Raw genomic sequence first — 25,309 nt, 5'->3', positions numbered from 1 at the left:
GCTCTAATAGGGGAGGCATCAGTGTTTAAACTCAAATATTTTTCATATTTTTATTCTTAAAAGTAAAGAAAGTATAATCATCAATTTAATTGAAAAATTATAAATAGTGTATCTAAATAATATTAAAATATGTAATTATTCTGCTTTTGAAGACTTTATAAAATAACGATTCCTCCTTTACAAAGAAAAACATGGCGTCCGCTGCCCTTATTCCAACAGCATCCATCACAACAAAGACCTTTGGTGATAGACCCAAATCATTCACCTTTGAAGAAAATGGGGAAAGATATTACATTGGCTCAGAGGTAATCCATTTATGTTTATGTCTTGTCCGATCCTCAGACATTGGAGTAGGTCTTTGGTTTCGGCTTTATATAATAATAATGTTTGTGATGGCTTCGGTTTGTTCCGTGTTAAAGATTCGGAATCTGCACAGATAAATGTAAAGAGGTGTCATGATGAGAGCTAAATTTATTTTAATGGCTGCATAAACATATCACATATGTGCACACACGCACACGTAACGCATAAATTCTTACACACTATACTGATATGTACATGAAAATGTGTAAAAGACAGCATCATAATGAATTACCAATAGTACATAAACTAAAGAATGCATTTTTTGTAGAAAGCCTTAATAAGTATATTAGCTGAGCTATTAAACATTTATTGCCAACCATTTCAAACCAATAACCATTTCACTTTTACTCTTTTTAAATTTTTTAAAATTTTGTAATGTTGGGCCGTTAGTTTCTTTTCTAACTTAACAGTAAAAATTCCAACGAAAACAATGACCATTAAGCCTAAGATGCAGCAGACATGTAATGCATAACATAACTTTATAGTATTGTGTGAAATGTCATTTTCACAGGTGGGAAATTATCTCCGCTTATTTCGAGGATCTCTGTATAAGAAGTACCCTTCCATGTGGAGACGTCTCATTACTGTTGACGAAAGAAAAAAGGTTTCAGCAATGGGTATGTTATGTGTCCTTGTCTTCTGCTAATTTTTAAATGACTTTTTATTAACGTGGAGATGTAGTTAATACAAAAGTTATATCAAGGTGTCTTTTAAAATAGTTATTTTTTATTATTAATATTATTTGCACATGTTTTCAGGTTTTGGAATGCATTCTCTAGCAACGAACATCACACTGCTCAAGGCATCAGAGGTAGATGAGATTTTTGAAGGAAATGATGAGAAATATAAGGCAATTTCAATTGGGAGTGATTCATCATTTGCAAGGTAACTGTCTTGATGAAGCTGCAGTAATTTACCTAATCTAATAGTAACATTTCAGATAAAAAATGTAGTTTAGTCCTTGGGTGGAGGGTAGAATTGTTAGTCCTTAGACTTTTTTCTTTCACACAAGATTTTCTACTGTATCAAAAAACAAAATTCACTCATGTGAAACTTTTGCAAATAATATTTGTTATGTGGCTTTCATGCATCTCCTTAAGTAGCACAATGAAGTATTGAATGGAACTTTAAACCAGTGAATAATAAAGAGCTTAGGGAAGCTTTCTATATATGTGATTACTACTTTTGACTTAAAACCAGAAGGGTTAGGGCTGAAAGCTTAGTCTGGTCTGTGACAGAGGAAACTCCATCTGTCCACTGGACAGCAAGGGGGTAGGTGTCTCTCAGGGAAGATATAAAACTGAGAAGAAGGTTTATTTTTCACACACCAAACCCTACGCAAAGTAAACCATAAAAGTTTGAATAAAAATTATGTGTATGCATACAAGTGTTTTGTGTGTGTGTGTGTACATGTGCAGAGAGACAGAAAAAAGCAAAGATAAGAGAGCTGATACATAGAGCTGATACATACAGGGCTTCTGCTAAGGCTAAATTCTTTGGGGTCCCAGGGACCCCTTCTTGAGATTTCTAAGGGGTCCCAGCCTAACTCTAAGGGGTCCCTTTACAAAGTTGAAAAAAAAACCAACACATCAACTACTTTGTTCAACTGTCTTTAAGGCACACATAGCACTGTAATGTCTAGTCAGAAACGGCGAGATTTCTGTGCCACGAAGAGTGTGCAAGCATCTGTGATGAGCTTATGCTCACTGTACTTGGGGTGCTCACTTTCTTTCCGTTTCTGAGACGATGATTCTAACCACGCTGTCAACGACATCTTGGAAATAGGTTAACGGAACTCTTCCCGGTAAGGGGAAAAAACTCAGTGCAAGGGAAGTAACTCTCACCTTGTAGCAGACGACAACAATAGGTTGGGCTACGATGTCAGACACTACAGGTCAGTTACCCAATTTTGTATCTGTTCTTCGCCCAAATTTGAAGGGGTCCCCTGGGACCCCATTGATGAAAATTGAAGGGGTCCTCCGAACTTTTAATGCGTACTGTACGCAATTTTTTGCGTAAGCAGAAGCCCTGACATAGAGCTCTTGAGAAGCAAACATAATCATAAATCTGAAACATGCATAATGATGAAGTTTGATAATGATGGTAATAATGTGTGCTCTAGCGCAGTTAATCTACATTTTCAGGGACGCCAAGTCAAAAAGGGGAAATAACTGGGTTCCAACCCTTCCTAGCAGTTCTCATCATCTGGATGCTGTTCCTTGCTCAACACACATCAACAGAAACCGTTTGGGAAAACCGAAAATACGAACATTCCCTCTTTGGTGAGTTGTTTATTACTTGATTTGTATTCTTCTAACTTCATATTTGTTTTATACTGTTCCACACCACTGCTTCATAAACATAAGCTAAACTATTTTTAGATTATAGACAATTTTTATTCTTTATTTATTGAATTTCATTTAGATTTTGGTACTGCAGGGATACCAAGTAAATATTTAGAAAGCAAAAAAATTAAAGAGAGAGATAAAGGTTGATGGAATTTCTTCTCTGAGTTTTCAAAGCTCTAGGAATTCATGAAATTTGTGCTTCCTCCTACAAACATGTTAAAAATATTTCCTATTCAAATTAGGACATAAAACTATCCTAAATAATGTATCGTGTATTGCCATGTGAGAAGAGCCTAAAGGAAGGACCAACTGCATTGTGTGAAACAGCTTCTCTTTCTGAGAAGAGTTTAAAGGCAGTGTCAGATGTATCTTATGAATTAGCTTCTCTCTCTGCATGACACTTACATGTGCAGCTTTGATGACACAAATCCTGCGTTGATTCATGAAAATGCTGCTGTGCCGGAAGTGTTGGTGCCTATACGACTGGACATGGAGATTGAAGGACAGAAGCTGCGAGACTGCTTCACCTGGAACAAGAATGGTGTGTTCTTGCAGTATAGTTTCCTTTTGCTCTCTCATGATGCATATCTGTTGTTTGTTTTATGTCAGACATTGACATATATATATATGTTACAGTTCAGTTGTCCTCATAACTTTTGACAAGTATTTTACTGTTTTTCAGAGATGTCCATCACACCAGAGCAGTTTGCTGAAATATTATGTGATGACCTTGACCTCAATCCAATAAACTTCGTGGCAGCCATAGCACAGGCTATTCGTCAGCAAATCGAAGCCCACCCTACTGAGTCCATGTCAGAGGAGCAAGGTCCTGATCAGCGGGTTATACTCAAGGTTTTTGTCTTAACTTTGTCTTAGTCATACATTAAGCTGTGGATGTTAAGTTTGAGACATTTTACTGATCGCATAAAATAGTTCAAGGTGCTGGAGAGTGTTTAAAAGACATTTAAAAGAGGGGATTTTTAATGTGTCACCTGAATTCACTTAAAGCAGTACTTGGTAGATTTGCAAGGTAAGAATGTTTCAGGCACAGGGACTAGTGCATGCAGAGCACATGGAATACTGTGTAATGGAATACAGGGTTTATACAGGAATACATGGAATACAGGCAAAGTGCAGTATTATACAGGGAATGGGGAGTATTGTACAGGGAACATGGAGTGTTATATTGGGAATATGAAGTATTGTAAGGGAATGTGGAGTAATGTGAAAGGAATGTCAAGTCAGAGTGTACCAGCTGCTGATTGAAGTGAGCAGGATGAAGTCGTGAGGCAGGAAGAAGGTAATCAGAAGCACACTGATGGAGAAACTTGTAGCAAAGACAGTCCATACAGTAAGTGATATGGTCAATGATAAGTAGCCAGGGAGGAAGTCAAGCAAAAGTGTGACACGATTAGTCTCATGCACCAAAGCACCAGACATTTAGCATAATTCTGACCACACTGAAGGGTGTGGAGGATGGCAATATGGAGGCCAGCAAAAAGGAAGGGACAGCAATCCAGGTGCATGGAGATAAGAGAGAGGACTGGTTTGACAGTGACATCAAGAGTCGGTGATGATTAGTAGTGAAAACAAGTTTTCACCAGAGAGCAGGTGTAGGGTTGCATGGAAATGGTGGGAGTTCAGAGTGACTCCTAACACCAGATGGTAAAGGCACTGTCTTCTGCTAATGATCAATGCTTTCAGATCAAGATTTTAATCAGTGAAAACAGTTTTTTGGCAAAGGAGGCTGGATCAAGGAAATATTTTGTTATGACACTGGTGATGGCATTCTTAACTTGCTTTTTGCTCTCTCAGAAGATCTGGCGATGAGTCTCAAGATGAGACTTCCCTCATCCTTCTTCTACTTGATGCTGCTTTTGTTTGGCTGCTCTGATTTCATCTGAGAACTAATGAGTTGGTAGTCGATTCAGAACAGAGCAGGAAATGGGTGGAGCATGATTCAGAAGCTGGCACACTGCCTTGTCAAAATAAGAGACCATGTCAGATAAAGAGGTATGTGTGAAGTAGCAAAACAGCTTCGTCACCAATCACACTGATATCAATAGCTTTAAGTTGAATGCAAATACTGTCTTAAGCATGAAAACGATTTATCTGTCATGTATTGCATATGTGATGAGACTTATGCCTGGACTGGGCATGCAGTCATGTCACAGATTTGCTGACAGTTGTTTCGTTTTTGTTCTTATCGTGTCATACACGTGTGTGCATCCATGAAATGTTTTGATGCTTTAAAGAAAGGCAATGATGACTGTGTGCAGTTGAACGTTCATGTGGGGAATGTATCACTAGTTGACCAGTTTGAATGGGACATGTCTGAGCCAGACAACAGTCCAGAAGAGTTTGCTACAAAACTATGTGCAGAACTAGGTAATACAATTTTTGCTCTGGATCTTCCCCAGTTCCTCTTCTGCATCCTAACACACTCATTTCTCTTGCTCTTTCAAACGCAAGTCCTTCCCCATCCCCATTTCTCTCACTCAGCACACATACAATTTACAAATTGTACTTTCAGTATTTTTGGTTTTCCATGAATTAAGGATTAACTATCTTTCCTGTCTGTATTCTCCTGTACAATCTCCATAGATCACTAATTTTTGGCTGCATAATCTGCAGGGTTGGGAGGTGAGTTTGTCACAGCCATTGCCTACAGCATCAGAGGACAGTTAAGCTGGCATCAGCGGACCTATGCCTTCAGGTTTGTGTCCTTGTCGTAGCTTGAGAGGCAGTAACTTATGGTAGTTTTTTTGGTTTTTTTTTTTTCTTAAATTGTTCTTACATACTGGCAATAACGATCCGTAGGTTCAGTTTGTTGTTGCAGTTTGGTGGAAGTGACCTCTCCTGTCCATTTGTTTGGGAAGGAAGGAGGTTAAGAAAAGCTTTTTTTAATTCTCTGCACATTTTCTGTCTGCAGTGAAGCACCACTGCCAACAGTGGAAGTTGCCATCAGAAATCAGAATGAGGCAGACTCCTGGTGCCCATTCCTGGAAACTCTGACTGATGCTGAAATGGAAAAGAAAATTCGTGACCAAGACAGAAATACTAGGTTAGTGCTGCACAGTCCACTCATTATGCAGACTGCTTCAAAACTTCAGTATGAGCTCTTTATGATCAATCTTGTGTATCATTCAAACATGCATCAAATCAATCACTGTTTGTAACCTTTCTCTTGATCCCTTTGTTGATAACTTTTTATCTAACTCTTCTTTATAACTGTCTTTTATCTTACTACACATGCCTTTCAATTTGTTATATGCTAATGACTCTAAATTTATCTTGTGCTTGTCCCCTCAAGGATGTGTGTTTTAAGTATTCACAGTGAGATAGGAGATAATATGGATAAAAGTTTGAAATTAATGCACAGTGTTAATTCTTCCTTTATTTTTCTAATTTTTTTTTCAGACGAATGCGAAGGCTGGCAAATACAGCACCTACATGGTAGATCAGTTTGGTTTTTTCAAACTTTACCTTGAACAATTCTTTGGAATTATCAATAAATGCTATTCATTAGTAAATATAGTTCTGTTTATTTATGATGCCTTTAAAAGTAGACAAGTTTTGACTACAAAGACAGATGAAGCTCAACTATTAAGTATTCCAGATTTTACAAAACCGACAGCGTAATATGAAAACACCATTGAGGATTAGAGGGATCCTATGCTCGCACATCACTGGGTTTGGTTTATTTTATTACTTTGTTCTGCAGTCAGGGTAAAGCAACAACACAAATACAAGACAAGTTAGGGTATTTAATGCAATCAATGCCGCAGTTTGTAGTGCTTCTCCTCCATGCCTGATCACGATGGAATGCTTAATACAAACGACAATTTCTCATCAAACACAAACATAGCATGCTATACATATACCATAGAATATGCAACATTGTATTACTTTTGCAACGTAACTGTAGATACAAGTTGTGATGCATTATCTGAAGCTCAAAGTAGAGCAGTATGCCCTTTACAGAACAACGAAAAATGTGCTACGTGCAGTATTGGTTTATTGAAACAAGTGGCACATCATGGGTCTTGGTGCTTTGTGTAAACCAGGCAAGAACAGTGTTCCACTAGAACTCAAGTTCAACAAGAACGACCTTTAAGGTGCTATGATTCTTGCAAAGATCTTAGGGTAGGAAAAATACCACCACAGTTAGACATGACATTTTCTAGTTCTCAAGTGATCCACACCTGCCCCATAATGGCAAAGTGAATGTCAGATGATTGAGTCAGCAAAGTTGCTACATAATTATTATACAAATACAGCGCAATGAATGTTTTTTGAAATGGTCGTGTGTTCTTTCTACCTAAGGATTGTTCACAGATTTATCCGTCTTTGAAGACTAGTGAATGTTGACAGAACACATTCTGCTGCTACAAAATTATCACCATCGCCTCTCCATATTGAAGAATTCCACGACAAGTTGCTAATTGTGTAAAACAGTGTCATATGCCTGTTGCACTCCTCCATATATGTCCAAGACCCGACACTTCATGGAAAGCTGTTGACACAGGGGAAATGAAACCTTTGTTATACAGACATCCAATTGTGGCATGGGATTAGGATATTAATATCAAGCAGGAGCAGTATTCACACCAAGCTAAAGAACTAAAGGTAACAAAATTTTAACTCAACAAAACCTTGGATATGACCCAAGCTTTCGTTAGCTGAATATTGGACTCAAGTCCATAATGCTAAATCTTCAAGTCAGAATTCACAAATATCACAATCACTCTTTTCATAAAACCAGCTGCAAGTGACAATGATTTCAGAACAGATACATCCAACAAAGTATTACCTAAACATTAACAAGAAATATCCTTACTGTGAAATTAGGATTGGATGGCTGTATTTTGAGCTCTGCCAGAACCTTGATGCCATTGGTCAGTTTCAGCGACTGGTACAACATGTCCTGACCTTCCACATTGCGCTTGGCAATAGTGAAGATGTTATTATTGCGCAATTTTTGCGATACAGTGTCTGAAACAAACATGATACCACCATGCATGAACCAAGGCATTCTTTTCTGGAGCATTTAAAACAAATTGGAAAATTACTACACAGACACCAGGTCATCTTAACTGTCATCTCTCCTGTCATTTGGGGCAGTTGATGGCATCATGACTTAAGTGCCCGTCACCATGACAGCGACAACAGGGTGTCACGGGTTGTATTTTGACTCCAACACACCTCTCCCAGGATGTCACATCTGTTTATAGGGCTGATCATCAGTGGTTTTCTCCCCCACATATGTGTATTTTACACTGAGTGTATTTAAAAATCTTTAAGGCTAATTTTGGAGATGTCACTCTACATAAGCTCTTCACCCCATCAGCGGTTCTCAACCTTTTACTTGTGACACCCCCTGACGAACAAAGGTACGTCCGCGCGCCCCCCTTAGCCAGCAATGTAAGCTATTTTCACTAATACCGGTATAAGAAACTTTTAAAAAATGACCACCTTCGTATCCCCCTTGTAAGCATGTTGCACCCCCCTACGGCGGCACGCCCCACCATTTGAGAACCGCGTCCCTAGAGCCTTAGTATTTAAGAATAGCTGAGCACTGCTCACCAGCATTATGCTGAACATCACGTATAGTGTACTGCACTTCGTTGCTGACTGGGATCTCTTTCCAAGAGGCTAGGAATTCTTTCTTGTCCATCTCTCCATCCTCTGTGAAGAAAACATGCATGGGAACTGTGCAGCTGAAGTAAAAGACATCGATGTTGTTCTTCACAGCCACCTGGTATAGAGGTAATGCACAAGTCTTCAGCTGAGACATCACACCACTTAGTTGCTTAAACACATTCAGAAGACTGCATAACCTTCATTATCATGTCAGTATGTTGTATATAGGCTGTACACAAATGCTTATATTATTTTACATAAGACTGTACGCTGTAATCCCAAGTATACTGTTTTCAAGTTGTGAAGTAATAGCAAAGAAGCTCAAATCAAAAATCAAAATCAAAATCAAAACAGACTTTATTGTCTGCCCAGGAGGACAGAAATTTGTCTTTGCTCACATACCCATACAGACATTTAACAAACAGTTAGGAGTAAAAGTGAGGAGTAAAATAGTGTTGATTGCACCAGTCCATCAAGGCAGTGTATGTTTATCCTAACAACAAACCTTGGGTGACCAAGGGCCTAAAAGCACTGCTGAACAAAAAGAAACATTTGTTCATCACGGGCAGAAGCCCACGACAGAAGATTAGTACATAGAGAGGACCATGATGCTATCCGTTGGGTGGGCAGAGGCTCTACGAGCATACTAGTTAGTCCGCTTTCAGTAGTTTGCCGGTGGACCAACGAGTGTCGACGAGAGAGACGGAGTCTAACAGTAAGTAGTGCAAAAATCATCCATTTCCAACATCACTAAATTTCATTGGTTCATCAGCTAAACAAAGCTTGCTGAACTTGCCACCATAAGAGGAATGTAAGCCTGCCAACACTTATCAAGTCCTTATGGATCAAGAAAAACAATGGAGCGTCAAACTAATCCTTATAAACAGCAAACTACAGATGAGGCAAGGAAATCTGGAACTCTGATGCTGCCAAAAGAACAAACTAAAACCTGTTAACATATAAGAAATGATGTGATTTTTGGCCTATGTGTCTCCAAGAAAATTTTTATGCAGTAGAGAATAAGCAGACCAAGTATCAAGCACAAAATCCAGTTTTTGTGGTCATCGCACAAAACGCCATCCTACTGAGACAACCACAAATGTCTCAAAACTGATCATTTAGTCTCACAACTAGGCAGATAACAAGATCTGTTGTAACAGTTGGAATAACCAGATCTCACTGCTACCTTTGTTTATATTCAAATACCTCTAACTGATAATATCGTGCACAAATGTAGTCCAAAAAAAAAAACACAAAAAAAAACCTACCTGAAGCATGAGCAAAGGTTCCATCTTCTGCACTTGTCCTGTTGTGTTCAGTTGCAGTGAAGTGCTGGCATTTGAGTTGGGGATCAGTGGGCTTTGAACCTGCAGGGTACCTGCTGGTGTCAGGCCAAAACTGTAAGCGAAAGAGAAACACTATTAAACATTGCTTTGAGACAAGCCGTTCCAAATAAAACTGATATGCAAACTAATTGTAAGAATGAAGCTTATGTTCACAATTTAGATCTTGGAATCAACCTCCTCCTTTCTAACAGTTCTCAGCTCTCTGCTGAGTATTGTTCTGTCAAAAGTTAATACAACTGATATATTCTCTTGCCAGTTTGATGATTTAGTCTGAAAACAGCCTTTCTGCTCGTCTTTACCTGTTCTTGTTGAACTGTATGGCAAAGCCTGACATGGGCTGCATGGCTCTGTTGGTAAATGTGAGTTCCATGACAATCTGTCCACTGCGTCGGGCAAATGTGCCAGTCACTTCAAGACCCTTGCCTTTTGCTGCTGGAAGCCACACCTAAACAACATTCAAATACTTATTATTGTATAGCTGGAAGCTATACCTAAAAAATATTCATTACAGTTACGCTGCTGCTATTGTTGATAACAGATGAATGATGTATTAAATGGACTAAAGGAAATCTTTAGTGCTACCATGGTTGTATTTAGCTTTAAAATGGGATGAGGACCTATTAAATTGTGAAATAGAATTTTCTGGAGAATAGTCTACAAGGCTGGTACACCCACGGCCTGAGAAGCGAAGATCTGGCCAGGTGTTAACTATTTTAAGTGAATAGTTCTAGTGCAATAATGCAAAATAAGAAAAGATATATCATGGGTAAGACTGACATAAATAGAATATCTCAGGCATCCTGAAATAAATAGGTATGTCTTGGAGAAACTGACCTCAGCTGGGGGAACATAGGACAGTGATGATGCTGAGCCAAAGATATCACCCAGACCTCCAAAGCTATCCATGCCTGCGCCTCCACCACCAAGCTGTGAACATATCAGGATATTATTAGTGCTTTCACGACGCAACATTTCTCTGAAAAAAATGTATGCATCATTAAGTTCTCAGTTTCTAGGCTAGACATATTTAGCATGTCATTGTACAGGAGATTCATGCCTGTATGTGTGGCATCATGTCATTGATCACACCACTCTTCTGACTCGTCTCCAGATGGAGGTGGGCATTGGTGGTTCCGCCTTGCAGTGGTTCCATTCCTACCTCAGTGATCGCACACAAAGGGTGATGGTCAATCAAGCTTCTTCAGTGACAGTTCCATTGCTGTGCGGTGTCCCGCAGGGCTCTGTTTTGGGCCCGGTTCTATTTTCTATTTACACATCTCAGCTTGGTCCTCTCATTGAGAAGCATAATGTGAACCGTAAGATGTTTGCAGATGACACTGAACTCTATTTTTCATTTAGTACTGACAGTGAGTCGGTGCGTGAGGCAGTTTGTGCTGTAGAAGATTGTTGCTTAGAGGTCAAGTCATGGATGCTAAGGAATAAACTCAAGCTTAATGATGAGAAGACGGAGGCGATGCTATGTGGTTCCAAGCTTAGCCTTAGCAAAGTCTCTCTAGACTCCATCCAAGTGGGTCAAGCTAGAATCCCCCTCTCCAGCTCCGTACGGAACCTTGGACTCTATGTTGACAATCTTCTATGTCTGATCATGTCAGTTCTGTAGTCAAGGCATGTTATTTCCATATCCGCACTCTTGGACGACTCCGACCCAGTCTTAATAAGAAGACTGCAAATGCAGTTGCTGTGTCCCTCATCGGTTCTACATTAGACTATGCCAACAGCTGCCTCTGGGGTATTTCAAAGAGCGAGTTGTCGAGGCTACAGCGAGTGCAGAATACGGCTGCGAGGATAGTTGAAGGAAAGAAAACAACTGACCATATTACTCCTGTACTTCGTGACCTACATTGGCTTCCTGTGGAGAAGAGAATTGAGCACAAATTGTTAACCTTAACCTATGGCTGTCTTCACGACCTTGCGCCTGTCTATCTCCAAGAACTCATTCGCCGTCACCAACCTCAGCGGAACCTTCGTTCAGCAGCACACTTCAGACTTGAACGACCGAGTGTTCAGTCAGGGAATGCTAATAAGAAGACTGCGGGTTTCAGATCCTTCTCCAATGTAGCCCCGCTTTTGTGGAACTCGCTTCCCCTCTCGACCAAGGAGTCTGATAGTATTGCATCTTTCAAGAAAAATCTTAAGACTCACTTGTTTAAACTTTTTTGAAGTTATCATTTGACCTGCAGTTTGGTGGCTGCTGGGATCACCGCGCATTGAGCGCATCTTTGTGATGCGGATACTAGCGCGCTACAAAACTACATCATCAGCATCATCATCAGCATCTAAATATATTAGAACGAAGACTTAACACTGGATAGGAGAGAGTCAAGGCTTACCAATGAGTCCAGGCCCTCCCCTAGGAGATCCATGCCTGCACTCTGTACGGGTGTGGACTGTGGCATCTGCTGGTATAGGTGCTGTTGCTGGAAGGGTGTGGGTCCTCCCAGATCCATGTCCAACAGGTCCCCAATGAGAGAATCTGCTCCTGGAATGACTGTGGCCTGTGGGGCAGCTGTAACCTGAACTGTCTCTGACAAGACAGGTGCCTCACCCCCAAGATTGTCACTGTCAAAAGGGAGAAAAACATGAGGTCAAACAATGTTCATTTCATATAAAAAACTTTTTTAAAAGGAGTACTTCAGCTGATGTCAAAAACGGGTTGATCACTTCACCCCAAGACTATTATCGCCTCACCACCTGAGTCAAATAATCCCAGCCAAGACTATATTATCCCAAGTAAGACCACGTCATCCAAACACCAAACCCAATGACAGACTGTAGCAAGATACATGCAACAAGTTAAATGAGTACCCAAATAGTGACACCTCTGAATAATACTAATGAAAGTCGATTTATATAGCATATTTCTCAACTGCAGAGTAGGCTCAACGCACACAAAAAAAAAAGTCAAAATACAAATTCAGAATAAATAATATATATTCGAATACAGACCAAATATCAGATATTAATAACATTTAAACAGAGATTGTAGACAGAAAAAGAAAGCATTAACAAAACAATATATTTAATGTAAACCTCCATGTGAAAGAATAAATAATGAAAAAAATATTTTAATTAAAAAAACATTGTTTCAGGAAAAAATTTGCCTTTAGGCACCATCGTGAATGTTCTCATCTGGTTGTGTATTGCCGGGTGGCCATTTTTGTTTTGTAAAATGATGGCTGAACTTGTCTGAGTGGCTCTGTTTGAAACAGGCAGCTGAGCTTGAATATGCATGATGTTCAAACAACGTATGGCTCTGATGCTACTAGCTACTTGTGTCATCTGTGATCGATTTGTCTTTTGGGCCTGGGATGATTTGGCTAAAGTGTTGGGATGTTCATGGCTGGGACGATTTCACTCAGGTGGTGAGGGATATGGTCTTGGTGTGAAATGACCAGTGACCTCCAAAACACCCAACATCAAAATGTCAAAACGCAATATGACTTGCCCCAAGCGGTGTTTGTGCAGAGTGTTGCATGACTGCTTGCAAATGATGTTTGTGTTCAGTAATGCAGGCACAAACATAAACAAAGTAAATGCCCACAAGAAACAGAAATCACATACGATTGTGAGCGAGGTGGAAGTGTACGCCTAAGAGATGCCTTGCCCTCCACAAAGGCATTTGGAGGTTTGTGATAAACAGATGCCAGGCTAGAGATGTGACAGATAAGTTCATCCAGCAGGGTGGGTTCTAGCAGGTCTGTCTCTTCTGAGATAAGAGGCTTTTCTGCCAGCACCACCTCTTTTGCTGCTGCTGGGTCAGTTGACAGCAGGCGCCAGTAGATGTAACCTCGGTCACGCAGATCAGGGTTGTCACTATCCTGCATCACACATTTAAAAGCAAACTTCCTGAAACATTCATCTGACAAAATACCATTTTAAATTGTGAAGAAAAACTGCTTAAGCCTCACTTTCACATGTCCAGCAAAAGCGACCCACTGCGATTTTATTTATACAATTTTTAAGGAAATGACTTACATTCTGAGAAAATGGACTAATCGACAATTATAATATTGCTAATTGTACTAACCTGTGTTGCTAGAGACAGCACCTGCTGGACCAGCTCCTGAGTGTCAGTGGGTCGTTTCAAGAACAGTTTCACTATAGCTGTTAGCAACTGCAGTTGCACCTAAGTCACACAAATATGATGTCAACGATTTTTATGCACCATCACTTCGAAAGCTGTGAATAAAATGCAGCCCACAATCTCTGCTTCCCCCATACCTTCAATGACTGACAAAAGCAATGAAAATGAACCTGATAGTTAATCCCACATTGAACTTGAACCCTACCCACAGTTCTCCAACTTCAGAAAAGGATAATTTCTCATCGTGGCTTTATTTTAACAATCTCCAGCATGCTCTATGAGATCATCAACCTACAATTCATGTCCAGCTAAGATGGTGTATTTGCTCATCATACTTGTGAATGCAGAAGGCTGCAGTCCTTCCTGAATGGAAGCATATCTTGTTCACTGTAATCATATATCCCAGCTACACAATGATCCTCAGTTGACCTGAATCTAAATGTGAGACCTCAGTAGCAATAAAACAATGTTTCAAACTATAAAATCATCACTTACTTGTGTGTTTTCATCTTGAAATCCCTCCAAAAAGCTTTCTAAAAGCTCATCAGCATTATCAATTCGCTCTGCATACTCTCCAATGATCCAAATCATGGACGCCCTTGGAGAAACATGAATTCACGACATTATTTAAGCTACTGACACACTAATTCAACAAAAATTACAGGCCAGTTTTGTGAAGATTTTGTTAACTTCAAATTTTGCAAGGAGGAAGCACACATTACATTCACACTGCAGTGCCATGTTCTTATGTGAATCATGCTGTCATACAGAGCTAAAGCAGAACTTAAGCTTTAAATGAGAAACTCTGCTGTGCAAGTATGCTATGGAAATGACTACTAAAATTTACCTGGCCTCAGGTTCATCCAGTGTGTCAAGGTTTTCACACAAAGTAGCAATAATGCTCTCATACTTGTTGGGATACTTGCGGAAAATATCCTAGGAAAAGGCCAGCAGATGGCAGCATCAGTTAAAACACTCACAGCTAACCCTAACCCAAGAATTACTAGGTTAACATATTCATAAGCAAGATAACACTGTAATGCTTAATTTCATGTAAACAATGGCATTTTATGCCATACGTTTTCTTCTGAAGGAAGGCTTATCTTCTACCATGAAAGGGAAACAATGAATATTTTTAATTTCTGTATGCATACCTTGATCACAACTATGGCTTCCTGTACAACATAGTTGACCTTTGTTTGGATAAGGTCCAGCAGTGTGCTAACACAACGTTCCGCTGCCTGCTCTACTTTGATAGCACAGCGACCAATGGCACGCACAGATTTGCGCACAAAGTCTACATCAACCTCAGTGGCATATCTGTAATATTTTGGAAATACACCTAAATATTTTTTAAAGCTTACTTTTCTTTCAAAATGTAAAAAATAGAAGTAGTACAACCAAATAACAACTAGTTAAAACATGCTTGCGAGTTTAATGCACAGTCACAGCAGTTTTTGAAGTCCAACACTTCTACTACCCATGCTTGCACTGGACAAATTAAAACCTCTCAATAAGTCTTAATGTAATTTATTTCCTCTAACTAGCTGTCAGGTGAGAGATATGCTAAGGAAAGACAGGAAAAGACAGATAAAGATTAGTTCGCTGCATGTCATACAAGTAAACATATTCGTTTCAATCAAAAAAAATTCTCACTCTTTGAGCTCAGCTAAGACTTGAGCAATGTTGCCTTGGTTGGTGAGGCGGATCATGATGTCCAGCTTCTCCAACTTGACATAGATTGGATCGTTGTACTTGACAAAGAATACCTTCATCTCTGCCTTCAGAATATCAGGCCTGCACTCACCCAATCAACAGGTTTATATTATTTAGCAAACCCGATTATAGTTACAACAAATTAAGAGCTGTCTTTCTATGTTAACATAAATGTTCAAGGATGTAAGTTAGACTTCATAATGTTCTTTAAAATACCAATTTTGGTGGTACAATTTCTTTCTTCAAGTACTTACCAGATGACACATGACTATATGGAGATCACCTTCTAGCTACCTTAAATCCAGCTGTCCAAACTGTGCAATACCAGCCCCCACCCAACATGTCAGTGAGCGAGCACTCTGCTCCAGTTTTTGCCTGGACCGAGTCTGAGCCCACAGCAGGAGAGGGGGGGAGGTTTGGAGTTTTATGCCGATCCAGAAACTAAGGCTATATTATGGCAAGGCAGTCAGCCCTGTAAACAGATGCCACATGCAATGTGCCTGAGACAGGAGCTGAACCCAGGACAGCCAACCCTCGCTGTATTGGTGACAAGCGCTAACCGCTGCACCACTGGACTGCCCAAAGGGAGGCAGTAGGGAGCTAGCTGTCATGTCATTTGGTAAGTACTCACCAAAAAATGGTATTTCTTCTTTGTTCTGTACCAGATGACGTGACAATGCGGAGAATAGCAGGTGGAGGGAATGTTCTTCCAGTAACAACCTAGTAATTCTAGGTGAGGCAGAACAAAAACCTACCCCAAATGAAGCTGGGCTGTAGGCTGTGACCTATGCACCCTTGATGACAGCTTTAATCCAGGTTGCAACCGTTTGTACTGAGATATCTGATTTTCCTTCCTGCACTGGTAAAAACAGCATTAAGTGACCCTTTCTGCATGGCACTGATCTTGTTAGGTAGATCTTTAAAGCTCAGACTGGGTCCTGTAGCTTAATCCTGTCCTTGGGACCCTTCTTTGGAAGAGGAAGAAGAGTAACTTCCTAAGGCCTGTAAGGTTACAAGGGAAGTCAGTTCAGACTTCACCCACTGCCTGTCCTGACTGCAGCAGTAAATCGTCCAGGTAAACGGACACCGAGTTCTGTGCCGTCATCCTGAAGCGACAGAGAACCACCTTTCACGATCCCAGTAAACACCCAAGGTGCCAGGCACAACCTAAAGGGCATAACTACAAACTGAAAGACTCTACCTTCGAACGCAAAGCACAGAAAGCTGATGGATGCACTGATGTGCAAATAAATCGTTCATGGAGATCACTGCTCTCACAAACCTGGTAGTTTCTCTTGAGAAGCTGGGGTGCTGGAGATGGGTGATGAACCTGCTGAGATGCAAAACTACCCTCCTGGTTTTAGAACCAGGACTAGGATGGTCCGATCCACCTCTAGAACAGCTTTCTTGGGATGCAAAAGCAATATCTCGCTTCTCAGGGTCATGGCTCTTTCCCTGTCTCCCTGAATTGGAGTCCAAACTAGAGAACGCTTGCAGGGAGGTCTGTTCTGGAAAGTCAAGTGATGTCCTTCTCCAATTACTACATAGACCTAAGAGTAAGTTATGAGGTCTGTCATGAACCAGCCTGGTTCAAGGCCAGAAAACAGGGTCGGACTAGTAATAGAAACTTTAAAGAGGGGCAGTTGGTACCCTGAGGTGATACAGGCTGCGGGTGGACAATAGGGGTAAAGATGTTATCTCCCTTTGTGGTAGCTGAGCCTGGGAATCGAGGCCGCTTACGAAATGGGGGACCGCAGGCACCACTTCACGGGTACGTTACTTCACGGGTGCTAATGGAAAGGCCCGTACACAGTCGTGAGAACAGAGTTTGTTTTCTTTACCACCGACTGGACACCGCTGCCGAAAGGGAGAGCTAGACGGAGTGTCGCGACAGTCGGAGGTTGGTGTGGCCGACCGTGGGAAGATGAGCGGTGGATAGATGATGGGTACCCCGAGTATAGCGCGAGGCTTTTCCCCTCGTGTTCCAGCAGAGACGTAGTCTCTGAGTGATAGTCAGTCGCAGGAAGCAGGTCTGAAATAGGGAAGCCCGTTCAGTCAGAACGTATCACTACCTGCTGGCACTTGTGATCTGGTGGTGTAGAGAGGAGAGTGTGCGCTGTAACCAAGGATTGATTTCCCCGACGACAAGCGAGGGAATTTACTGTGTCCGGCAGCAAGACGTGCGAGGCAGTGGCTGGCAGACCCCACCGCGCCACCGGTCCAGTGTGGTCATCTACAGAACAGCCTACAGTCATCTCTACTACGAGAATCGTCGCTGCACCAATTGCCTGGGGCAACTGTGGTGGGACAGTGACAAGAAATAATCTACGAGACCAGGTGTATGCAGGCAGCTGCACCCGTCTTCAGGAAACAACGACTTCCAGTTCAGAAGTCAGCGCTACTACGAGTATCGTCGCTGCATCCGTTGCCTGGGGCAACCGTGGTGGGACAGTGACAAGGAATCGCCTTGAAGCCCAGGTGTACACAGTCAGCTACACCCATCTTCAGGAAGCAACAAGCGAAGTAGTCGAGTGGGACTATCAGTACGATATTATTCCAAGACTGTGAATTGTGAGTCAGGGACGGACCGCGTGTCCGGACCTATGTGCAGATACGTGCAGATACGTAAGATCAAATTATCTTCTCCATTCATTGTTGTTTAATTGTCTTCATGTCAACCTAATTTGCTTTTGTTTTAATTATAATCTTTTATGTGTACACTGTCTTGTCAGTTGTGTGTTTGCGCACGCGGGTGTGACTGCTGGTCAGGACGCGTGCGGACGTGCGTACGGGCGGGAGACTGTGTGTGAGGGTGAAAGCCGGGTGGAGCGAGCCAGCTAAAGAGACCCCTTTCCCCTCGGGCGAGTCAGGCCAGCCTTCTCCCAGCCTAGTAATACGTCACAAGGTCGGAAAAGTCTCCCACTGAGCCATATGTTCCAACGGGAGTCATGGGAGATAATAAGTTGGGGTGAGAAAGAGCTGATGCAGACATGAGGATGTCTAGCCCCACCTCCAGGCTTCTCCCCCATCCCTGGCTGCCAGGTAACTTCTCTGGTGCCTGGACTGTAGAGCCGAAGATGAAGCTAGGGGAAGCGCTGCGCTGCTATTGCGGATCCCATGGTTTTGCTTTCGAAGGTCCGTAGCAAGCAGGCATGGGTAGGGCGCAAGATCTCCTGACCATATGCCAACTCGTGGTCTGAGTAGGGCGTACCTGATACCCAGGCTGTGGCTCAGGAAGGGACGTATCAAAAACATCCCAGCCTGGGGATGCCCTCCTGAAGCCCAGCGCTCCACCTGGTAGCTTCCCTCGTCTCATGCAGGCCACTGGTGGACGTCCTTAGGAACGATGTGTCTAGCCTAGTGAACCACCGACAAAACATGGGCATCTGGCTGTACCCCATCCCACAGTGGACCAGAGGGCAATGCACCTTTCACGGTCTGTTGGATCTGTCGCACTGACAGATCAGGGCGATCCATGGGGTCAAGAAGAATGACTCCCTATTGGTCTCTGGAATGACGCAACCACCTCTGTTGCCCCTGCGCTCCAGCATCAGGGACGCTGCTGAAGAGCCTGTTCCTTGTTCATCTTGGAGGATCCAGCACCGTGGACAAGCCTACCGACTGGACACTGTCTTCCTGAGTCTCTAGCCACATTCCTACTAATGGAAAATTGTCCCAAGACATGCGTTCTGTTGGAGGCATGGGCATTGCGTCTTGCTAAGAACTGGCCTGAAGTACTGCCATGTACTCTAGGCATGTTCACCAACACTGGCCATTCACAGAATGCCACCTGTCGTGATCTGAGAATGTGACCGCCAAAAAAAGATCCTGAACAGCTGGCTCCCCTGAGCTGTAATTTATAATGTTACTGCAGCATAGAAGAATATAGTAAATAGAAATCTCTGTGAACCAACGGTCAATTGGTCTGTACAGCCATGCCTATGAGTGAAGTATGCAAAGCAAAATGACCTTGCCTAATTTTGTTGTATCTGTTTCATGTGTAGGACCACGGTACCTCTCGGTCAACACAAACTTGGAATCGCTCATCAAGTACATAAAAGAATGAACATGATTAAGGTGTCTTATGGGCGACTCTTCTGGCTTAAACCATCTAGGAAGGGCTCACTGAGTCATCCTGTTAGGAGGGAACACAGAAGGAATGTCTGCATCTAACTGTGTACGCACTATGGGAAATTTCCCAGAGAAATTATCATACATCCTCCCTCGCAAGCCACAATTTGGAAGCTGAGCTTCTCCCAGACACTCTGAAATCTTCAGATTGGTCAGTTTACTTTCCAGCAGCATCATAGACTTATCAAAAACTGGTGCTGCCGATCAGATTGTCTTCTGTCTCTGTTGTGTGGAATCTCTATTTACTCATCATAGTCTTTCCTTGTGGACAACGGCCATCCAGCAAAAGTTCTATAATGTCTACTGCCTCAACATCATCATCTTCCTCAGAAAAGAAATCTGAACTGGACCTCCCCCAAGGGAGAGACTGACCCCCACTACCCTGACTGAGCTGACTCACTGAAAGGAGCTGGAACGTGGGGAGGGAGTTATGTACTGCGGGCTTGTGGCATAGGAAATGGAACCCACTTGCATAGGAAAAAAGCAATGCCCCCCTCCCCTGCATAAATCTTAGAACATACCAGCCATCCTGGTGGCGGAAAAGGAAAGACTGTCGCACCTGTCTGCTCTACAGGGCTGCCTTCATAAGAACCTGGACGAAGAAGCTGTGTCCCTACCATGCTACCTCTGCATATGGGGAACACAATGTTTCCGACCGTCTAACCTTACCCAAGCGAGATTCAATGAAGTGTGACATTCTAACCCATCTTGGTTCGTCATGAACCACCTGCATCTACCTGTCCTCAGAGCAGCCTTGGTAAACATCAGATGGCAGATTGGTGGAACAAACGCTGTCAAAGCCAGGTGAAAACTGGAGCAGGGTGCTCACCAATGTGTCAGGTGGGATTGGCTGGGGTCTTAGTTCTTAGTTCTACCATGTTGCACCATTTGGACAGCTAGGTTTGAGGTAGCTAGAGGATCTCCATATAGCCATGTTATCTGGTACAGTTCTAAGAAGAAACTTAATTTCATGGAGTCAGAAATCCTTTTGATTTGATAAATGTAGCAGGACAGATTTTGTCTTGAGCTCTACAGATTATCATTCTGGTAAAATAAATGACAGCTGCCTTCTTTCTTTTAAAGAAAAGAAATGAAAATGCAATTTCACAAGTAAATATCTTGTCTCTCACTCACTCATACACATGTGCACACATGCACACACACAAAATTGAGGAAATTACCGTTTCTGCACAATGAGGTTGATGTTGCGAAGGGCCACATACTGAATCTCAGGCTCAGCTGACAGCAAAGTAACAAGGGGTGGGGCCAGCTTCTTCACCAGCATGCCAACATAATCACTTTGGGGCGACAGCATCTCCATCAACTTCATAATCACCTGGGAGGACAGGAATTATGTGCTAATATACACCAACCTACATGTGATCTATAAATAATCAACAAAATACTAAAGAAATGTAGTAAAAATTCAATGGCAATCATGCACAAACCTCAGCATTTTTTAAAAATCACAGTAGGTGATTTATTACTTTGACAACATAGAAAATATTGTTTGCATTTTGTTTAGTATGGAGACACTGGGTATTGCATACTTGTAAGAGAAGGAAAGAAAATGCACAATAAACTTGGTGCTGTTTTCATTCTGTGTGGACTCTCTGAACACAGGGATGACAACTGGTCTAAACAAAGTGCACAGCGTGTGTTATCGTTCTATGTTGTACTTGCGTGTTTTACTTCTGTGTATTGAAAACAGAACTTACTTCTGCACCCAAACCCAGACTCACCTTAACAGCAGACAGCACTACAGCTGCATTAGCATGAGCCAAGCGAGGAGTGACACGTTCACAGATGCTGAGACACAAGCAGGACAACAGCAGTCATCAAAAAGACGCTGGCATGCACTCATTTTAACTTTTAAATGACAAACATAGTTTTAACAAAAATAGCTCTGTATAATTTTCCACCTGTTTCTCTCTCCCCACCTCCTCATTCACACACTTGGTAAATGTTGCCTCAGCCATGGTCAAAGTTTGTACATTTTCACTCTTCCACTCATGTATCTGTTGCTAGATGCTCACCTTTGTGCCTCTTTGTCATCTTTTGGATTGTAGTTAGAAATAGCATCTAAAATGAACACCTGACCCCATCTGGAGGATACAAAAATGAAAAGTCAATAAACATAAGTAAACTCTAAAAGAAAAGTAAATATCTGGTAAAAATTCACTTAATACCTTTATCAAAACTGATAAATTCCTCAAATTGAAGCAAACAAGAATTCTTACATCATCAATCAATCGCAACCTTCAATTTGTTGACTCTCTTCCAAATGATCAGATCAAGCAATATTTGTGACTTGCTGATCTTAACCCCATATGGAAATCAACAACAGAAAATGGTTACTTTTAATCCACAAGATCTTGTCTTGCTAGAAATATTGCTGTTATAACACTGACAAGAAATCACATATATAGCAAAATTAGCCTTACTCAGAGCACTCATTGAGGGCTGTCAGCAATTTGTTAATTGTACCCATGTTCATTTCTAGTGACTGCTGCGCATTGGAGGATGTCTCCATGATCTCAGAAATAGCAGCTACGGCATTTGCGACAACCTGCACATATGAACCAGAAAAGTGACTCACTGCAGGGCTCAATAATACACTGCAGAGCTCAGTAATAAAATAAATAAATGAACAAACACATGATTACCAGTTAACAACAAACTTATAAACAGATTATACAAGATTATACCAATCAACAGCACATTTCTATCAATGCCCAATCTTAAGGATATCAGACAATTGTTACTAAACCCTAGATAGAAAATAAAAATAAAGAAAACAAAGAGCTGCAAGTAAAATGTGACTGGGATAAAACCCACATCAAGACAAAATGAGGTAAAATTAATAAAAGAACTTACCATGGGGTTGGAGTCTGAGAGAAGATCTCTCAGCAAATCAAGGAAGCCCTGATCTTCCACCAGTTGTGCATTAATGTCATGCATCTTGGCCACACAGACTGCAGCAGTTTTGCGAACATAGGGATCCTCATCCTTCAGGCATTTACGCAGAGGCTCACACAAGTATTCTGTGATCTTATCCACGCGGATGCATCCCATAGTGCGTACAGCCAGAGCACGGATCAAAGGGTTGGAGTCATCACAATCCTGTTACATCAAAATATGTTCACTTTAGGATTACTAAGCCTTCATAATCTAGCATGGTTCATGCCGAATGCAAAATCAGAGTACTTAATTATTAGTTCTTTCAATTTATATCTACTTCAATCAAGTTAACAACAATAAAAGGAGACGAACCTTCACAAATGTGTTGACAGAGATAATAGCCATGTCTGGCTGGGACTTGGCATAATTCATCAGATACAAATAAACAAGTTTCTTCAGTTCCAGATTGTCTGTCTGCATGCAGTTCACAACATCTGTAAACAGAGCACTGCAAACAAATATCACTAAAATGTTTTTAAACTTTTTAGAGCAATGCACTAAATAAATATTCGTTAAAGTTTAAGACACAAGAGAAATACAAAGCACAAAATTGTTCACACATGTGTTGGTGTTTTACAACCTGTTGTCAATTTTGAGTCAGTTTGCAGTTTTTCAACATGGGTGCCAATGCCACTCACTAAGCTGACCAAACATCAACCACTGATTGAAGTGATCAACAGACTACAATATATTTTTTATTTTTTTGTCATGAGACTTTTTAAAAGAAACAAAGGTCCATTCAGCAGACATTACTTTGGAAATTTGAAGGTGGCAATGAATGTCACTTCAAAATTTCATTGTGGATTTTTTAAATGGATATATTGTTTATCAAAGTTATCATGATTTTGTATAAAATGTTTCCCATGTTTGAGGCAATACTGTGTTTCTGGAAACAAATTAATAGCAAAGAATACACTTGTCAGTTTATTGCTGAATCCAAAGGCATTAAAACTGGGAATGATTGCACAATAAGACTGTGTGGAATAATTTTTAACTGTGAAGGCTAGTAAACACAAGGTTCAAGTCTTCACTTGGCTGTTTTTCTTCTTTTCTTTTATGCAACTATAAATAAAATTGATTTGCAATCCTTCAGCATGTTTCACCAGCAAATTTGCAATCACATGAAGAGATTCATGCAGACAACAGTCTGATTAAATACTTTAACAGAATCTGAAGGTCAATAACTGAAAACATTTGGGATTTTAACTCTAGTACAAGATCATCACTAAAAGAAGTCCTCTATAGCTATCTGACTTTTAAACAAATCAGACCACTTGTGTCACTAACAAAAGCAGCACAATAACCCCAATAATGATTATAACACTTTTCTATAAATGGTAAAAAAAATCATGATACCTCACATCCTTGCCAACCGTCATGCTTGCAATCACTTTCTTGACAGCCTCTTTTTTCTTCTCCTTTTTGTCACTGTTGAGCTCTGCTTTTAGCTCAAAGATCTCACCTACGAATGTAAATTATTTTATAATTATCATTGAGGTAAGTGTTTGTGTACCACTTATTCTGAAGTGAAACAGTTATTTCAAATACATGTATTAACTGCATATTTGTCAGAACAAACACAAAATACTTTTTTAACTTGATTTTTGTGATGTTTAGTTCTATTTTTTAAGTTTAACCTTGTGAGGATAAAAATAAACATCGGGAAATATCACTTTTATAGAAGTAATCCTTATTTTTGCATCTGACTGGCAGAAATAATAGAGAATAAGGTAAGAATTCAATCTCAAACAGTCTAAACCTCAGAGGCAAAGTCAGGGTTTACTTATCCCCACTTTTCTTATTTATTATCTTAATAAAAAAATTCTATTAATTTTTTTAAATTATGCATGGTTATTTAAAAATGTACTCTTTAGTGCAAATTTAATAGCGGTAGGTAAAATGCATATGATGCAATGGTGTTGTAATAAATATGGCTATCGTCTTTAGGAAATACAGTGTTGTATTTACCTTTTTTGGTGGTCGTGAAGTACTTTGAATCCGTCATCTTTTCTTTTCTTTTCCTTTCTTTCTACACCTTTTTTTTAAATTCCACTAACTGAAATGTTTTGAAATGGTGCATAATTAATGAAAGAAACAAAAGTAAATCAAATAACAACACCGGCTGAAAATGGTCCAGCATAAAATTTAAGGCATCTCATTGCTACAGGAAGTCATAAATATATAATGATTCATAAGAACTCGACTAGTGACTAGTACTTTGTAATACAGTAGCTAAGAGGGGGGTGTGGCGTAACAATTCTTGACACAAATTATTCAAGTTACAACGACATTTTATCTCATTTTGACGATGCAAATTTTAAAGGTCGCTAACAGTTACAGACATATAATTCTAACTATCTTCAATATTATAAAAATGTGACTTTAAAACATTGAGTAAAGCATTTCTCTTACAGCATCGCCACCTCGTCAAGGGTATTAATTAACCGGAAGAGTGTCGCCTGATCTACAAAATACAATCTACATGCATTGTTTGAAGCTATTTCATATGTATTTATGCAATATTTTAATTCCAATTATTGCAGAAGTATATAAGCTCTCAGTTTAACAGGAACTGAGAAATTAAATAAAAAGTCTAGCAGCACCTCACCTCCACAGCAGACAACAGAAACCTCACTGCGCATGTGCAGTGGATTGATTATGTAGAGACTGCAACAGAATGAGGATACAACCAAATA

The 25,309-nt window shown here is 40.7% G+C and overlaps 2 protein-coding genes across 3 annotated transcripts; one reads left to right on the top strand and one right to left on the bottom strand.

The window, feature by feature from the left end:
* The first annotated feature begins 149 nt into the window (after positions 1 to 149).
* LOC112563281 (SWI/SNF-related matrix-associated actin-dependent regulator of chromatin subfamily B member 1-like) lies at positions 150 to 6,244 on the top strand. The gene is made up of 10 exons (XM_025237126.1): positions 150 to 305; positions 875 to 980; positions 1,122 to 1,248; positions 2,508 to 2,645; positions 3,125 to 3,252; positions 3,394 to 3,563; positions 4,991 to 5,099; positions 5,346 to 5,427; positions 5,644 to 5,775; positions 6,132 to 6,244. The coding sequence occupies exons 1-10, from the start codon at positions 192 to 194 to the stop codon at positions 6,169 to 6,171; spliced, it is 1,146 nt and encodes a 381-aa protein (XP_025092911.1). The 5' UTR covers positions 150 to 191; the 3' UTR covers positions 6,172 to 6,244.
* Positions 6,245 to 6,461: 217 nt separating this feature from the next.
* Positions 6,462 to 25,298, bottom strand: LOC112563279 (AP-1 complex subunit beta-1-like). Of its 2 annotated transcripts, none has more exons than XM_025237124.1 (22): positions 25,026 to 25,048; positions 24,582 to 24,669; positions 23,970 to 24,075; positions 22,926 to 23,061; positions 22,530 to 22,775; positions 22,097 to 22,221; positions 21,689 to 21,757; positions 21,395 to 21,461; positions 20,834 to 20,988; positions 15,462 to 15,602; positions 14,960 to 15,125; positions 14,653 to 14,741; positions 14,301 to 14,403; positions 13,749 to 13,847; positions 13,283 to 13,539; positions 12,052 to 12,280; positions 10,535 to 10,627; positions 10,000 to 10,145; positions 9,623 to 9,752; positions 8,298 to 8,469; positions 7,552 to 7,706; positions 6,462 to 7,227 (listed from the first exon to the last, which is right to left on the bottom strand). In XM_025237124.1, the coding sequence occupies exons 2-22, from the start codon at positions 24,616 to 24,618 to the stop codon at positions 7,153 to 7,155; spliced, it is 2,796 nt and encodes a 931-aa protein (XP_025092909.1). In that variant the 5' UTR covers positions 24,619 to 24,669; positions 25,026 to 25,048; the 3' UTR covers positions 6,462 to 7,152. The 2 variants fall into 2 exon arrangements, with proteins under 2 accessions (XP_025092909.1, XP_025092908.1); XM_025237123.1 differs by lacking the exon at positions 25,026 to 25,048 and adding an exon at positions 25,222 to 25,298 and having other exon boundaries at positions 6,463 to 7,227.
* Between the last annotated feature and the right edge of the window lie 11 nt (positions 25,299 to 25,309).

Source organism: Pomacea canaliculata, linkage group LG4 (genome assembly GCF_003073045.1).
Source record: "Pomacea canaliculata isolate SZHN2017 linkage group LG4, ASM307304v1, whole genome shotgun sequence".
Taxonomy (NCBI): domain Eukaryota; kingdom Metazoa; phylum Mollusca; class Gastropoda; order Architaenioglossa; family Ampullariidae; genus Pomacea; species Pomacea canaliculata.
The sequence above is the reverse complement of the archived record's forward strand: the minus strand, read 5'-3'. Positions and strand labels throughout refer to the sequence as shown.

What these genes read in the sequence shown, in the direction of transcription:
- LOC112563281 (XM_025237126.1), top strand. Translation starts at nt 192, where the DNA reads ATGGCGTCCGCTGCCCTTATTCCAACAGCATCCATCACAACAAAGACC. An exon ending in AGTGATTCATCATTTGCAAG is followed by an intron (nt 1,249 to 2,507) that starts GTAACTGTCTTG and finishes CTACATTTTCAG; the next exon opens with GGACGCCAAGTCAAAAAGGG. An exon ending in CTTCACCTGGAACAAGAATG is followed by an intron (nt 3,253 to 3,393) that starts GTGTGTTCTTGC and finishes ACTGTTTTTCAG; the next exon opens with AGATGTCCATCACACCAGAG.
- LOC112563279 (XM_025237123.1), bottom strand. Translation starts at nt 24,618, where the DNA reads ATGACGGATTCAAAGTACTTCACGACCACCAAAAAAG. An exon ending in GGGAGGGCCTGGACTCATTG is followed by an intron (nt 10,628 to 12,051) that starts GTAAGCCTTGAC and finishes ATATGTTCACAG; the next exon opens with CTTGGTGGTGGAGGCGCAGG. An exon ending in AACCTTTGCTCATGCTTCAG is followed by an intron (nt 8,470 to 9,622) that starts GTAGGTTTTTTT and finishes CCTCTATACCAG; the next exon opens with GTGGCTGTGAAGAACAACAT.